Source organism: Falco punctatus, assembly GCF_963210335.1.
Source record: "Falco punctatus genome assembly, chromosome: 1".
Lineage (NCBI taxonomy): Eukaryota > Metazoa > Chordata > Aves > Falconiformes > Falconidae > Falco > Falco punctatus.
In genome coordinates, this window is record NC_137580.1 from 109,641,527 (window position 1) to 109,656,094 (window position 14,568).

Genomic DNA, 14,568 nt, shown 5'->3' on the forward strand with positions numbered 1-14,568 from the left:
GTGTCAGTTAAACTGAGATCATGTTCTAGGTATGTAAGTTGCCTTAAACATATTTAGCTTCAAATAAAATTGACTTAAATGTTCCTCTATGAATACTGTCATATTTGAGTGTAACAAGTATTACAGCACTGGCCCTACTTGTGATAGCTGTAGAAGCTCCAGTCTCCTAACCAAGAGCCACTGTGGGTGTCAGGTTCCGCACTGAGGCAGAGTCCCCTTCCTGCTCGCTCCCTGCAGTTGCATTGTGATCCTGCCAGCCCCATGCTGCAGTGGCATCTGGGGGGGCTTAACCTGGGTCTTTGTTCAAGAGTGTAGCAGAGCAGAAGTCTGCAGTGAGTAGTGTCAGGTTTTGAAAAGCATTCTGCCTAAGTGTGAGGTGCAGTATAAAGAACTTCTGTTCTCTGTTGCTTACACTTGCATTTCAACACCTCTGACATTCCCTCTGGGTCTGTAAAGTTGACTGATGGAGCCAAATCCTTCTGTTCCTTGTTTTACAACCTGTTTTGTAGGGACTCAACTGGAAGACAAGTCTGAGAGGCTGTGAAAGGCTTGCTCAACAGCAGAATTCTCACAGAACAGCTTTATTAGAAGTGTGACTCAGAAAGCTCACCTAATCAGAAATGCAGGGGCCTTGCTTTTAGTGTTGGAGCTGCGCAGGTAGAATTTACATAAACCATGATCAGGGTCCTCTGAACTCTGTCCAGTAAAATCTGTAACAGTGCTTCCTTAAACCCAAGAGGACCTGGTAATTCCAAGTAAAACAGGATTTAAGTTAGTCCCTGTGCAACAAGTTGTTATTTGAGGGTAACCCCCTACCTCAGTTGAACTGGGTGTGCTGACCTGCTTGCTGATTCCTGCAGGTGCAGTAGCTACATGGATGTATCTAGAACAGAGCACAGCTCACAGCTGCTCCCCAGAACTATCTCCTGGCTCATGAGGTCTGGGCAGCAAACCCTGGTTGCCCTCCTACCACTTACAAGCTATTGCATCAGCTGTTCTGTTAGAAACTGGTGGTGAAGGAAGTTGGCTACAGCCTACCCCCAGCTGTGTGGGGCAATTTTTAACTGCTTCAGCAGATCTTTTCTGAATTGAAGAACAGCTCTCTCAAAAAAACCAAAACAAAACCCTGCAAGGCAGGGAGGGGGAACCTGTCATTTTTAGCACATGGGACAAACTCCACTAATGCTTCAACTGAGTCAGTAAGCCAAAGTGCAAAATCCTTGATCGATCACACAAGTCTTAGACTGGGTTTCTTCTTACGGCTAGTAAAACTCTGCCAGTTCTACTCTCCTCAACTCCACTGACTCTGCCGTTTTCTTTCCTACTTTAGAACACAATGCAGAAGCTAGAGAAACTCATGATTTGCAAATTAAAGTCTCTTACAAAACCTGGTTGTTTTATTTATACTGAGAGAATATATGCAAAAATCCCCAAACCTGGATTTTATCCCTTTGGTACCGATACACCCCAATGCATTCAGATTTCTTTGGTCCCCGTTCAAAAGAGTTTCAGGTGACCAGAAACTTTATCTACTACATCAGCTGGTCCCGGTCCAATACCAAGGACTGTCTGGGAGCCCGGAGCGATCTGAGTACGACCTGCATCTTGTATTAAGCTCACGGTCAGTCCGAGGTGCTTTGCTTCAGACAGGAGTTGGATCAGAGTCTCTTCATCAGGAGCTTTGAGGACCACCTTAGGCTGTCCGCAGTATTCCCACTGCTTCAGGAGTTCAGGATTTCTTCTTTGAACTTGCTTGTAGGCAGAAACAGCAGCATGGGAACACTGTGCTGCTACTTTACCCTTTCCCATCTTCAAATCGTTGCGGACAATTAGCACCATCTTGAACTCCCCAGACTCTCCCATGATGCTGGCTTCGCTCCCCAGGCTATTGACAGGAGCAGTCATTCCAGCTTTGGTCTGCCTTAAAAGTCTCCCACGGATGCCCCATCCCAGGCACACGCCACACGCGACTCCGGCAATGACACTGAGCAACCCGGGTTTGGAGAGATAATCCATGATGGATTTTGGAGACTGGCTAAGAAAGAGGGGGAATAGAGCATTTTTCAGTCTGTTAGGGTGCACCTGCTTATTTGTTAAAAATTATATTACACTAACAAAGCATTTTTTTTTTAAAAGTACTATTCCACCTTCACGCGCTGGGAAAGGATGTTCAGAGACAAATTTCTGGGTGCATGATCCTCTCCTTCTGCACCACAAAGTCACCGGTGACGGTGCACAACCCACCGCTGACGGGCTTCAGCTCAGGAAGCCGAACGAAGATAAAAATCGCCAATTATGGGGCAGTTACACTAAAACCGGTGACAGAAACGGTAAAACGGTGAAGGGTTTTTTTAATTCAATACCCAAAAGCCCCTCGAGGCCTGCTTCCCGGAGGGAGAGAGGGGCGGGGCAGCGCCGCCCCCACCCCACCCCACCGAGGCCTGCGGCAGCTCGGGCGGCCCCGGAGGTAGCGGATGCAGTGGTCGAGCCGCAATGAGGACGCTCGCACCGGAGAGAAGGGGAAGGGCCGGGCCCCGGGGGTGCCGCCCCGCTTACCTGCCACACGCCCGCCAGGCCGCCACCCCGCCGCCGTCGCCCGGATGTGAGGCAAGAGGGCGGGGCGCGAGGGCGGCGCGCCGGAAGTGATGCGTCCCGTTTGGGCGGGAAGGGGCGGCCCTGGCCCCGCCTGCACTTCCGGGTTGGCGCGGGCCCAGCGGGAGCTACCGGCGCGGAGCGTGGTGAGTGCGGCGCTGTGGGCCGCGCCTGGAGCCGGGCCTGGAGCCGAGGCTGGGGCTGTGGCTGTGGCTGTCGCAGGGTCTTCCTCGGGGGGTAGGGGCCTGCGCTGCCGCCCCCTTCAGCGGCCCCTGCCCGGCTTCCCCCGTCCCGCCCCCTTAGCGCCGCCCCCGGGGCCGCTCCCCTCAGGGCTGCTCCCCTCAGGGCCGCCCCGGGGTCGCGCTCTCGGCCCCCCGGCCCCCCCGGAGGCAGTGTGCTGATGGGGGCCTGCGCGCCGCGAGGCTCGGCCGCATGTTTCCGTGGAGCTCAGGGGAGCCGCGGGGCGGGCGGGAGCGGTGGCCTGGGGCACCGTGACCCAGCGGCCGCCCGCGCCGTGTTGTGGCACATAGGGGGTGGGGGAGGCCAGGCCCGGCCGGGAGGGCTGGCTGGCGGGTGGGACGGGCGGCCTGTGGGGGAAGCGGGAGGCGACCGGGGCCGAGCGCCGGGAGGGTGAAGGGGTTGGGGGCGGGGGAGCCGTCCCCGAGCCGCTGGAGGCGCGGGTGGAAGCCCGGCGCCGGTGCGGACCCGGCTGGGGGCGGGGGCCGTGTTGCTGCTCGTTCATCCCCCGGCCCACCGGGACCTGCGCTGCTCGAGACCTTCGCGTCACGTCGGACGAGACCCCGGGAACCTGCGGGGCATAATCGCCCTGCTTGGGCACGGTGCCGCACGGCAGAGTGAGAAATCCATCCTTCTGGCTGCGAGGAGTCGGAGGCCGGTCCGGTGGTCTTCGCCTCTCCAGCAGAAACGTGCTGTCCTCTGCTAGCGGGGTTGCTCACCGCATCCTCTGCATCCTGCCGGCCGCCCTTCCTCCCATAGTTGTGCATTCCCTTCCAGGCTTGGCTGCTTAGGCCCAAATCCATGAAGACCCTTAATGTCTCGTTTCTTTTGGCTGAAGTTAAGCATGTGCATGTCTTTCCCTGGTTTTTAGTTCTCTGGCAAATGTCATCTAGTGATTACAGAAGATAATAAAGCAGTAAGGTTCCCGTTTTGTTCTGGTTTTGCCTCTTGGATGTTTGGCAAATCATGTAGGTGACCTGAGGGAAGGGGTAATAAGTTTGATAGCGGCTGTTTATCTAAAAAGTGCTGTGAATCCAGGTTATCCGCTTTGAACTGCACGTATGACACCTCTTCACAGCTCTCTCCTGTCCTTATTTCCTCTGCTGTGTGTTCACCAACAAGTGGGTATCCTGCTTTAGTTGATGTTAATTATATGGGTTGAGTGCTCTGAGCCGCAGAGAGTGTGATATTACTCTTTTATACCTTGGAGCACATGTATTTCGTTTGAGTGTGGCTTTTCATACTGTTCTGCTGTTAGAACTTGTGCTCTTTAAGGTTGTTTCACCCCACTTCCTGCCAGGTAGGTTGACTGGGGTTTCTCATGCTTTATACTATCTTACCTTATGAGAGCATATATAAGCTTGTCTTAATGCATTAATTTGCCTGTTGAAATGCGCTTCATTATGTCAGTCCTCTTTCTTTCGATCCACTATTTCTACAGCATGAGGTGGATTTTTCTTTATTCCTTAATGGTCATAAGTGACAGTTGTAATGATGGCTTCATTCCGTGTTTTCAGATGAGAGCTTGAAAAAACGTGTTCCCAGTTGTGCAAGGGGAGGTGAGCACTAATTATTAATTTGAGCTAAGCTTCTTGTCCTACTTAACAGCTGAAATCAATGGTATTTATAATTTCTGTGGGAAAGGATAGGAGGAGATTTAGTAGCTTTTAAGTGGGTAGTAGCAATGAGGAGGGTATGCTGGAAGCAAGCCTCTTAGCTGGAATTTCTGCACTGTTTCCACCTTAAAGCTTTTTTCCTGATGTTGTCTTTGAATATCTTTTGTATGTCATGGCTGTTTCTGACTACATCTTGTGAATACCTCTCCTTAGAATGTTCTGTGTAATTAATGCATGTTTCAAGATCTGCTCTTATTTCTTAACAAGCTTTTGTTTTAAAGCAAGAAACTATTACTTCTGAGTAAGAGTAAGCCAGTGCCAGTTGTTCTGGTATAATAAAATGTGACAGGAAACATACTATTATCTGCAGGTTAGAACTTTAACTTCTGTTATTTATGGAGAAGAGTGAGCTGGATGGACTTTGCTATCCTGTGAGAACAAAGGGCATGGCCCTGAAGCTGTTGCCACACCAAGCTTTTTGTATTCAACTACAGTCATGGGGCAGCACCTTGCTGTTTTAGGTGCTGCACTGACCAGATGGACCCAGGAGACAGTAAGGTGTTATTAGTGAGGCAGGCAGTTGTTCAGTGTGTTTTAAACTTGTTAAAAGAGTATTCTTTCTTACAAGGCTCAGAATTAGCCTCTGTGATTTACCTTGTACAGGCAGCGTATTCTCATTGAATGGCCGGGGCAGCCATAGTGTAACTCAAATTGGTTCCAGTTAGAGACTGTTAATGTCTATGAAAAGCAGCAGTCGTTTTCAGGAGCATGTTTCAGCTACTGTTTTCTGTGAGGTCTGTTCGGTACTTCTGTCTGTCCCCTTTCATCTGTGCCATGCCTCTTACAGGAGAAGCACTCCAGATATAATGGTTGGGCAGGTTCAAGCATCCTCTTGTGCTGGGATACGGTTTCCCCACTTAAAAGATAGTATAAAGGCAAAGTTCCGACCAAATCTGCACTCTCCCCCAGCTGCTGGAGGAGTCGGGTGACGATTCTTCAGTTTTGTACTCCTATGTTTCTAACTCTTTGTTCTTTCCTAGTCAAATTCTAGCAGGCCATTTTTTGTGCAGGATGCGTTATCATCTTGTGACAATTCCTGTGACCTTTCTTTGTGCCTTTGGGCAGCATAGGGAGGCCGACGGCGGAGAGCTTGCCTGCCACCTTCTGAACGCAGAATGCAGACTGAGGGCTGCGAGACAAACAGCTTGGCAGATAGTATGTGTGTGGATTTCTACAGAGGTCTCTGGAACTAAGGATGTGAAAGATACCGTGTCTGTTTAGCCATCTGAATGTTAACTTTACAGTCGTCTTTGCAATGTGGCGTGGCCTCTCTCTTCTATCAGTCTCTCCAAGTCATCAATTTTGGTGAAAGGGCTGCTTGGGCATACGTGATGTGCCCTCCCCAAGAGGTTTGTTGTGGTGCTGATCGGCGCTGTGGTAGTACTTGTCACTGAATCCCTGTTTGAGAGAGGATGTGAAGTGCAGTGTATTAGAATGCTGTCTTGTTCAATATCTGGGTATAGTTGAGCAGGGTACTTGGGAAACCGAAGTTAGCATAGCAGCACAGCAATAGCACTGGGGAGGTCTCCTGTGATCTCCCCAGGTCACCCTCTCAGCAGCTTATTTCACCCTTTCTGATAACCTTGAAGGGGTTTTCTCAGCAGCTGGTTGAGCACCATCCCAGTCTGCAGAGGAGCAGTCTCATTCTGTGAGCTGTGATCCGCACCCCAGGCTTGCTGCCCCCTGCCAGGGTGAGGAGCGCAGAAGTCATCTGTGACTTGCATCGTAGCATGAGATGCTACATAATGGCAATGGATAATGTTCATGTTTCTGGTTTTCCTTCATTTTCCTTTCTTTTATTTAATTTTTTTTTTGAGGGAAGTTTTTCGGTGAGAGATCCCTGCGAAGACCTGAACAATGTGGATTTTGTCTTTTCTACCATCTTCCATGTCTCTTCATCTCTGTAGCGTGCAGTGACTTTGTTGCATTGTTATAGCATGTGATTCTACTGCTGGATCTATGCAGACAACCATCAGTATTCATGTTTCACCTGAGAAGATCTGCCAAAGAGAACAGTTTTAATATACGTGGCTGTAATGGCAGGGGCAGAACTTTTAGTCACCTCAAATGAAAATGTGCAGCATCCCTGACACTCATGTTACAACAATATTAAATCATTCTTTCCTAAAAGATGTCCCAAAGCCTTTTTGGGAAAATGGAAATTTTAACTCTAAATTGTAAGATGATTTTTTTGAAATGGTATTTAGCTAGGAATTGGAAAATAGGTCTGGTGTACAGAGGCATAACCCACAAAATTGAAACCTGTGGTCTTTAACTGAATTACTTTTCCTTTGAGGGATTAAACTATTTTAGTTAGAAAAACATTTTTAGTATGGGAATAAATGCACTCCTATCAAAGTGTAACCCGTTACAGCTAAATCTATGGGGATTTTGAACATCTTTCAGATGTGTCCTAATTTATTTTAATTGAATGCTTCCCATGAGTGTTAAAGGACTGGAAAAAAAAATCACACAGTTACTTTTTCTATTTTCTGTCGTCTTTTAGGAAAGTTATTAACCTTCAAGTTAGGGACTGCATCTGTTTTGTGTATCACGTGATGAACAGTATTATCTTACTCTGTAGGGACAGGAGGTTTGGAAGAGCAGTCGCTTTGGTCTTGAATGTCTGCGGAGCTGAGGACGTAGTTGTCTGTTCCACTGGCTTCAAATACTGAAGTAGTGAAGAGTGATATAGTTGTACGGAACTGAAAGGGTATGTAATGTTTCACTTTGAGACTGATCTCATCCTTTACCTAAATGTGTTCATGTGCCAGGCCGTCTTTGACTTTAGAGGGAAAGTGCTCTCCAAACTGTTACTTTGCCAAGAAACTGTTAACTTATTCCCTGTGTAAATTGTTGCTTATATGTAGAGCATTTGATGACTGAAACAAAACCGTATTACAGATGTGTAACGCTGTCTGCTTTAGTGCAATCACTTACCCACCTGTAAAAAGTCTTACTTTTTACTCTTGTGTTCATTGTAATTGAAGAACAGTGATGTAGATAAAGAAGAAGGAATGGTTATCAGGACAGTTGAGGAAAAAATAAGCAGCAGGATACTGGCAGAACTGGAGTGTTTGGCTTAAAATGCAAGAAATGACAAAAGACTGAAAATGGTGTGTTGCTGAGGTGGCTGGGAGAAAACAGCAGCAAAACGGTCTAAGCTATAAATCTGGTTCTAGCAGCTGCGTGACAAGTAACTGATGGAGATAAGAGTCAGGGTTCCAGGGTCTGCCTAAGTTAGAAGCGGTAAGAATTAATGATTCAAACAATGTCTGGGAAAGCAGTGAGATCATTAAAATAGTTTTAACAGCTTCCTTGTTGTTCCAGCACATTGGAAAGGAGTCCTCAAAAGATCCTTGGTACAGAATGTGAGTCCACATTCTGCTCCTCCAAGGGGGAGTGCAAGCACCCAGCTGCCTTGTCTTAAACAGTTTCCTTTTACGTAAGCGCACCCAACACTTGTGTGCTTCGGCGGCCTCCCCAAGAGCTTCAGAAAGAGGACACTTTTGTCCTTTTCTCTGATTACGGAGGGCAGAGGTTGCAGTGCCTAATTTTCTTATGTTCTCATGCTCTAATAGCTTGTTTTGCTTTGTCTCACGCTGTGAAGTGCCAGTCACAGTTACCATAAGCCCTTTTTGTTGACCAATTTACATTTTTGACTAGCAATAATTGTCTTTTTATACTTAATGTTATGGATTGCACTAAAGCTGAATAGTGCTTTGTGGGCTATTTGTTCAGCCCCACAAAGAAGTTCTTGTGTGAGCACAGCTCTAACAAATGATCTAAGCAACCCTGATACAAAAACTGTTCAAAGTTGTTTTTCTCACTCTTTTAAATAGTTTATTTTTATGTTTGCTGGTAACTACTTCATGTAGTAGGCAAATTTATTTTTAGATATGGACTCTGTCTTTTTCAGCGTTCATAAGAAGTAAAGTTTTGTTTAGCAGATGGAATTTAATTTCCTGTGGTGGGCTGTCATGGATTTGGTGTAGACTTGAGAAAGTGGACTCAGTTAATGAGACCATTTTGGGTCAGGCCCCGACGCCAGTTAATCTCTATGGGGAGACATTAGTGCAGGCCTAGGGATTCTAACAGGTGTCAACCAGAGCAACAGATCAAAAGAGATGAACTTTCTGGATGCACATCCTCCAGTTCCTTACGCTAAGATGCTTTAAGTATAATTAGACTTCGGTAAACCAAGGAGTTTCTTCTGAAACCTGTAAGGGTTTAGTTTCTGAATTGCAGCCCATTTGGATTTGCCATGTGATGGGTATCAAATCTTCTGGTCAACTGTATCGTTAAATACAAGTTTTTAGAGCTTTTCTGCAAAATGGTGGAACTTTAAGACCTTCTCAACAAGGATTTGCCCTACAGAAGTGTGCAAGAGGATTATTGTCTGCTTTGCTGTAAATGTTGACTTGTGCACTTGAGGTAGCGTTACGCAAAGCTAATCCCAGATTAGTGCCTTTCCAAGCAGGGAGGGTAAAACTGGCTCTGTTAGTTGAGCTTGTGAAAGCTGTAACATGTATGTAAGCACGCACCTGAGATCCCCAGGGAGTGATGATTTTGATGTGGCAGTAAGATGTTTAATGGATTGTGGCGGAATTCAGCTCATGGAGAGGGGAGGGTTGTGCACGGGCTAGGTCTTAGCATCAAACATGGAGAGTGGTTTGTGTTACAGTAAATTTGCTTGCTTGAAATGTAATTAAGCTGTGAGCAGAGACCAAGCCAATGGAGACTTTAATTTTGAAGCCTCGATTTGCACAAGGAGAAAAGATGAATTTTAAAATGAGGAACATGCGACTTCCACTGAAGTTGTTGGGGTTTTAGTAGTGTTTGTTACTTTTAAGCCAGCAAAACATGACTGCAGTTCCCTAAACCAGAACCTGTTTTTTAGTGTGGCTGTGTGCACAGGGGCTGGGATGGCTTCTGCTTCCTAAGCAGCTTTCTGTGAACATCAGGCTTTCTGACTGCTGGTGCCCAGTTTAAATATTTCCCTCTGCAGTGGGAGCTTTGGCGGGGGGTGTGTGTGAATGTGCAAGAAGTGTGTGTGATATACATATGCGTGTGTGTATATAAGCTTATATTGATTACATGTGTAAATATATATTTAAAAAATAAGCTCAAGTAAGTGCAGTCAGTACAAACAAAACACTTTACTGTCGACAGGGACTTACTGTCCAGATGAAATTAGGAGATGGCTGAACATTCGATCCTTGTATCACCATAGTAACCAGCCAGTTATACTCCACTACGTACTGGGGTAACTTCACTGACTTGCAGAGTGTCAGGCTGCTATAAAACTGATCTGGGGAGAGAGTGAGGTTCATGTTTCTCTGGTGTTTGACTAACATCAGAGCAAACCCTCGGTTGCAAGTGGCTGCAGAATGATGCTGTAGAGCTCCTGCTGCAGCAGGTCAGTCCTCTGTTGTCCTTGGCTGACTATGGAGCCCTTCAGTATTTTTCAGAAGCAAAGTTTTGCGTAGCAGTTTTATTAATTTTCTTGGTGGTTTGGGTATTCTGGGGACCACGTTTCAATGAATAGAAACTGTAACATGCAAGAGATGAGTTTCTGCTAGCTAGTTTAACTAGACAGATTTCTATTTCTGCGCATTTCATTTCAGGAAGGAGGTGCTGGAGGAAGAACTCCTTCCCGAGACCTTGATGCTTTTAAACTATTGGGTTTTAAATAAAACCCCTTTGGTGATCAATAATTCTAGCTAGCAATTTTATCCTTGTTACAAGTAATGCATAAAGCTCGTACCTGATTAGAGGAACATCTGTTTAAAACAGACTTGTGAAACCCTGGAAATATTAAACAAATACAGTATCTGAAATATTTTAACATTTTATTTAAAACATTGACAAAATTATTGCAGTCTGAATCAAGGGGTCAGTCTCGCTCCTCTTTATCAAACCTGAGTTGCTGCATGGCTGTTATGCCTAACATAAATCAAAGGGGAAGCATTTTTTCTGTAAAACTTTAATTTCCTCCACGAGACAGTTTTATATAACCTGTCATTTTAATATTGCACTACTTTTTTTTCCAACAAAAGCAGCATATCAAAAACTGTAAATCATGTTTGCTTACAGGGAGAAATGCAATGCAAATAAGATACTTCAGCTTTGAGCGCACTCTTTTGCAAAATAAAAATTCCAGAAACTGTTTTAAGATTCAAGAGAGGATTTTTAAAGCAAGAGGTCTGACCGGCTACTTTCTTTGTGTTTGATTGCATAAGAATTGTCAGCAGTTCAGGTTTTTGGGTTTTTTGTTTTAAGAGGAAAAAAAACACGCTCTTGCAACATTCTGGTTTATGCTGGCTTCCAATTACTGTGCTATTTACTCTCCTGGATAAGGAAAACCACAGCTGTTCTTTCGGGCTTTTTAAGGCTGACCTCACTAGAGAGGGGCTAAATGAGCAGACAGAACGTACACTTCTCAAAAAAGCTTTCCATCACAGAGTTGTTGTCCATTTAAGAGTTTACCTTTTTTTGTTCAGAGATACTAGACTGAGCAAAACACGAGATGCAATTCTGTACCTTAGTTAGCATATTGAGGGCTAATTTTTTAGGTTGTGAGGTTTGTGAGGTTTGCTAACTAACCTGGAGGCTTAGTGCCAGAATAGATGCTTCCTAATATGAGAATCAAATCTTAATGCCTCTCTCTCAGGACTGAACTGAGGTTTGTATGAAGCTCTGCTGCTTCTGGAGCCCAAACAGCGGGCTGATTGCGAGAAGGGATTGTTTAACAAGCTTTTGTTTGCTTGTTAGAAGTGAGGGAGTTTTGTCATGTAAGTGAAAAATTTAGATTTCTGTAGGTGGAAATGTTTTAATCTTTGTCATTGTGGGAGTTGAAATACTTTCTCTCTTTTAATGGCGTAATGCAGGATAACTGTGATTTGGATTTGGAGAACTGCTGGGTGTTTGCCTGTATCCTTTGACTATGGAGTAAATGGAGTCTTCATAACCTGAAATGGAGACATTGTGCTTTTTGGTTTTCTTCTGCTATCAGATCCCCATACGTGACTGATCTATGAAATGGCAGAGAATGGAACAGATTGTGACCAGAGACGCATAGGAATGATCAAAGAACAGCACAATGGAAACTTCACAGGTAAGTGGAAAATGACTTAATGTTCTCAGCTGGTCAGCTTGGTGTAAATGCTGGTAAAATGACCAGCACAATACTGAAAAGGAATTTATGTTGCTGAGCTTCATGCCCAGATAATGCAATAGGCCTTGATGCCTGAATCGATCTTGGAAGCTTCAGTCATCTCTAAATCTGAAGTCTGGAGGATTTATGTATTGTAAAGCCACAGAGTAGTTTTATGCTGTATATTTCCATTCCATTTTCTATTATATTCTTTTCTCCTTCCAAACTTCTTATTCTGTAGTCCATATGCATGTAAGCCCTGTAAAGCTGACTTGGGTACCAACAGGGGCTGCAAGAGGACTGAGCTCAAAAACTGAACTGTGTTGGCAAATATGTGGCCGTAGAAGTCAGGCTATACAGCCCCACCCTTTGGCACTGAAAAGTTAGTACTTGGTAATAAAAATCTGTTTTACGCTGGGAAAAATCCAGTTATTAGTTACCCAATTTCTAGCTTTTCTGCTGAAATTTAGCTTCACCATAAATTATCAGTTTTAATGATAAATTACCAACGAAACAGTTAACCACTTTATCTCCTGGCTCACCTCTTGTTTTTCTAACTGATACATCTGAAGCAGGCTCGGGTTAATGTTTAGGACTCATGAAAAATGACCTGAGAAGATTTCATGAAGAGCCTTGTGTCAGTGAATTATCTGTGTTGTGTGTGTAGTAAGTATAGGGTAGAAATTACAATCATCTTAGTTTGTTTCCTGTCAGCTTTGACTGTGCCAGTTCCATATTTAATTAAGTTTTGTAACAAAGTGATTTCTCAAGTTGTATGCAGTCTTACACCATTGTCTTTTTATGACCTTCACTAAAAACAAGGTCATAAAAAACAAGATTGAAGCATTTTTATTAGACGTATGAAGTGAAAAAATAGATAATAGAAATTCATGAAGCAATGAACGTGGCAAAATTTAAAGAGGAACTGTATGTGTGTATGTATGGAACAAATCAAAGCCTTTTACTTAAAGGCTTAAGTCATTCTGTAATTCTGAGGGAATGTGGGTGTTATCCAGTATTTGCCATTGTAGGTTTTCTGTTAATTCATCTAAAGCAATTGATGCTTACAGCTGAAGAGTACAAAATTAAATGGACTATGTGACTGATGAGGTATGCAATTTCTATGTAAATATTAGCATCTGATAAGGCAGCATGTTTCAGTTACTGGAATAAGACTGAAATAATACATCTTGGGTTACAATATGCTGGGGATTCAGATTAGATTAATATTTTAAATGCAACAGCTTTTTACAAATTTAAAATTTATGAACATTATTGCAATGCTTTAAATGTATGCAAAACAATAAATATGTGCAGTAAATGATGCTTAAACAAGTTTATCTGTTTGGATACAAGAGTTATTCTCATGTATTTTTTCCATTGTTCTGTGCTATTTTTTTCTTTTATTTCAGAATTCATTTTCTTTAAAAGTTTAAAAACTATTACCGCTCATTAGCTTGATGACCTTTGAAGGAGCCATTCTCAGCCAAAAAAACAGCTGGGATTTTTATTAGCCTTGACTAGTATTGTAAATGCAAAATAACGCGTTTATTAGAAGAACCTTTGTTCTGTGCTTGTAGGGTAGTGTACAGCGACTGGTGTTACAGTGGTGCTGAGCTCTGCATCACAACCGAATCGCTGCAGTTAAAAGCAACCAAATGTATAGTGTCAGTCCAGCAAGGGGCAGCGGTATAGAAGCAGGTCCTTCTCATGGGAACACTTCCAGGCTGGTGAGCTCATTGTGGAGAAGCTGAACAGTGTGGCAAGTCTTAACGTGGCCTGAGGATCCTGATTGGGAGGGTAGATGCGATTATCCAGTTACACGGTGGCTGAAGTGTATAAAGAGCACGTGTAATTCAATCTAGTTCGATTGGAGAACTCTGAGAATAGCTTTGGAAGAGAACCAAATTCAGACGTTCAAAGTGAAATGTGGTCTCTGAAGTGGGTGATCGTCATGTTTGAGCCAATACATTTGCTGATTTGTAACTAGTAGTGCAATACCTTCCATAAAGGCTAATAGATATGCCAGACTTTTTTGCACCCTGGGCCAATGAGATTCTTGAATGGTCCTCAGCTACTCAGAGGAAAAAAGCCACCTTATTTCCTTTGCTGGAGGTCACCTGATTTCTGATGTGATTGGAGCAAAAGTTTTGTGATGAGTAGAAAAGATGACTGGGAGCTCACATTAACCTCCTAAACAAAAAAAAAAACCCACATCCAAACAAAAAAAAGCCAGTATATTTTTAGGTAGGATAGAATCTAAACTGGCAGCCCGTGCTTTTACATTTCTATTGTTTTTCATTTGCAGATTCTTTGTTGAGTGAACGGAAGCGAAGGGACCGAGAAGAGAGGTTGAATATTGTACTGTGGAGACAACCGCTTGTTACCTTGCAGTATTTTTTCCTGGAAACTCTAATAAACTTGAAGGAATGGACCATAAAGTAAAGATCATTTCTTTAACTTCTACTAAGCGTTCTGGGGAAACCCATGCTCTGATTCAGTAGGTCATTCTGACATCTCGCTTTCCCTGATGATTCACAACTTTAAATTTCTTCTTTCAGACAGCATACTTATTTTTGTACCTTAAAGGTGGCTACTGGAACATACCACACTTCTAGCTGTGTACTCAGACCTTCTGCCTAAATTACATAAGTATAAATACAGTAAGGTGTCAGTGGAAGAAAATTGCAAACTTCCTTTCTGAAGAGTTGAATATTCCAGTTTGAAGGAGTGGGACAGCGTTTAGGGATCCTTAAGGCAAGAGATACTGTACTTATGACTGCAGTGTTAAGTACTGATCTATTAATGTATGTGTTAGTATCGCTGAATGACCTTCAAATAGCTCAGCCAGGGCAGGGCTCAGGATGACATAGAACTTGCAGTGATGTTTATGATGCTGCAAGGAGG

General features: G+C 44.1%; 2 protein-coding genes across 9 annotated transcripts in view; one reads left to right on the plus strand and one right to left on the minus strand.

Annotated features, from left to right (window-relative positions):
• Positions 1-1,375: 1,375 nt before the first annotated feature.
• Positions 1,376-2,681, minus strand: PTRH2 (peptidyl-tRNA hydrolase 2). Of its 4 annotated transcripts, none has more exons than XM_080384498.1 (2): positions 2,557-2,681; positions 1,376-2,035 (listed from the first exon to the last, which is right to left on the minus strand). In XM_080384498.1, exon 2 carries the CDS (start codon positions 2,014-2,016, stop codon positions 1,498-1,500), a length of 519 nt encoding a protein of 172 aa, XP_080240624.1. In that variant the 5' UTR covers positions 2,017-2,035; positions 2,557-2,681; the 3' UTR covers positions 1,376-1,497. The 4 variants fall into 4 exon arrangements, with proteins under 4 accessions (XP_080240624.1, XP_080240625.1, XP_080240627.1 ...); XM_080384499.1 differs by having other exon boundaries at positions 1,376-2,031; positions 2,557-2,606; XM_080384501.1 differs by lacking the exon at positions 2,557-2,681 and adding an exon at positions 2,148-2,397 and having other exon boundaries at positions 1,376-2,031.
• The window catches only part of VMP1 (vacuole membrane protein 1), a 70,817-nt gene continuing 58,900 nt past the window's right edge, over positions 2,652-14,568 (plus strand). Inside the window, exons 1-4 of one of the 5 annotated variants that reach the window (XM_080384034.1) lie at positions 2,652-2,738; positions 7,090-7,218; positions 11,521-11,622; positions 13,970-14,102. In XM_080384034.1, the coding sequence (XP_080240160.1) occupies positions 11,547-11,622; positions 13,970-14,102 (209 nt within the window). In that variant the 5' untranslated portion in view covers positions 2,652-2,738; positions 7,090-7,218; positions 11,521-11,546. Of the gene's footprint in view, positions 2,739-4,365; positions 4,389-7,089; positions 7,219-10,873; positions 11,191-11,520; positions 11,623-13,969; positions 14,162-14,568 lie in introns of those variants that run through there. The other 4 variants (XM_080384035.1, XM_080384036.1, XM_080384037.1 and 1 more) reach the window with 4 other exon arrangements.

Coding starts and splice junctions, on each gene's coding strand:
- PTRH2 (XM_080384498.1), bottom strand. CDS start 2,016: ATGGATTATCTCTCCAAACCCGGGTTGCTCAGTGTCATTGCCGGAGTC.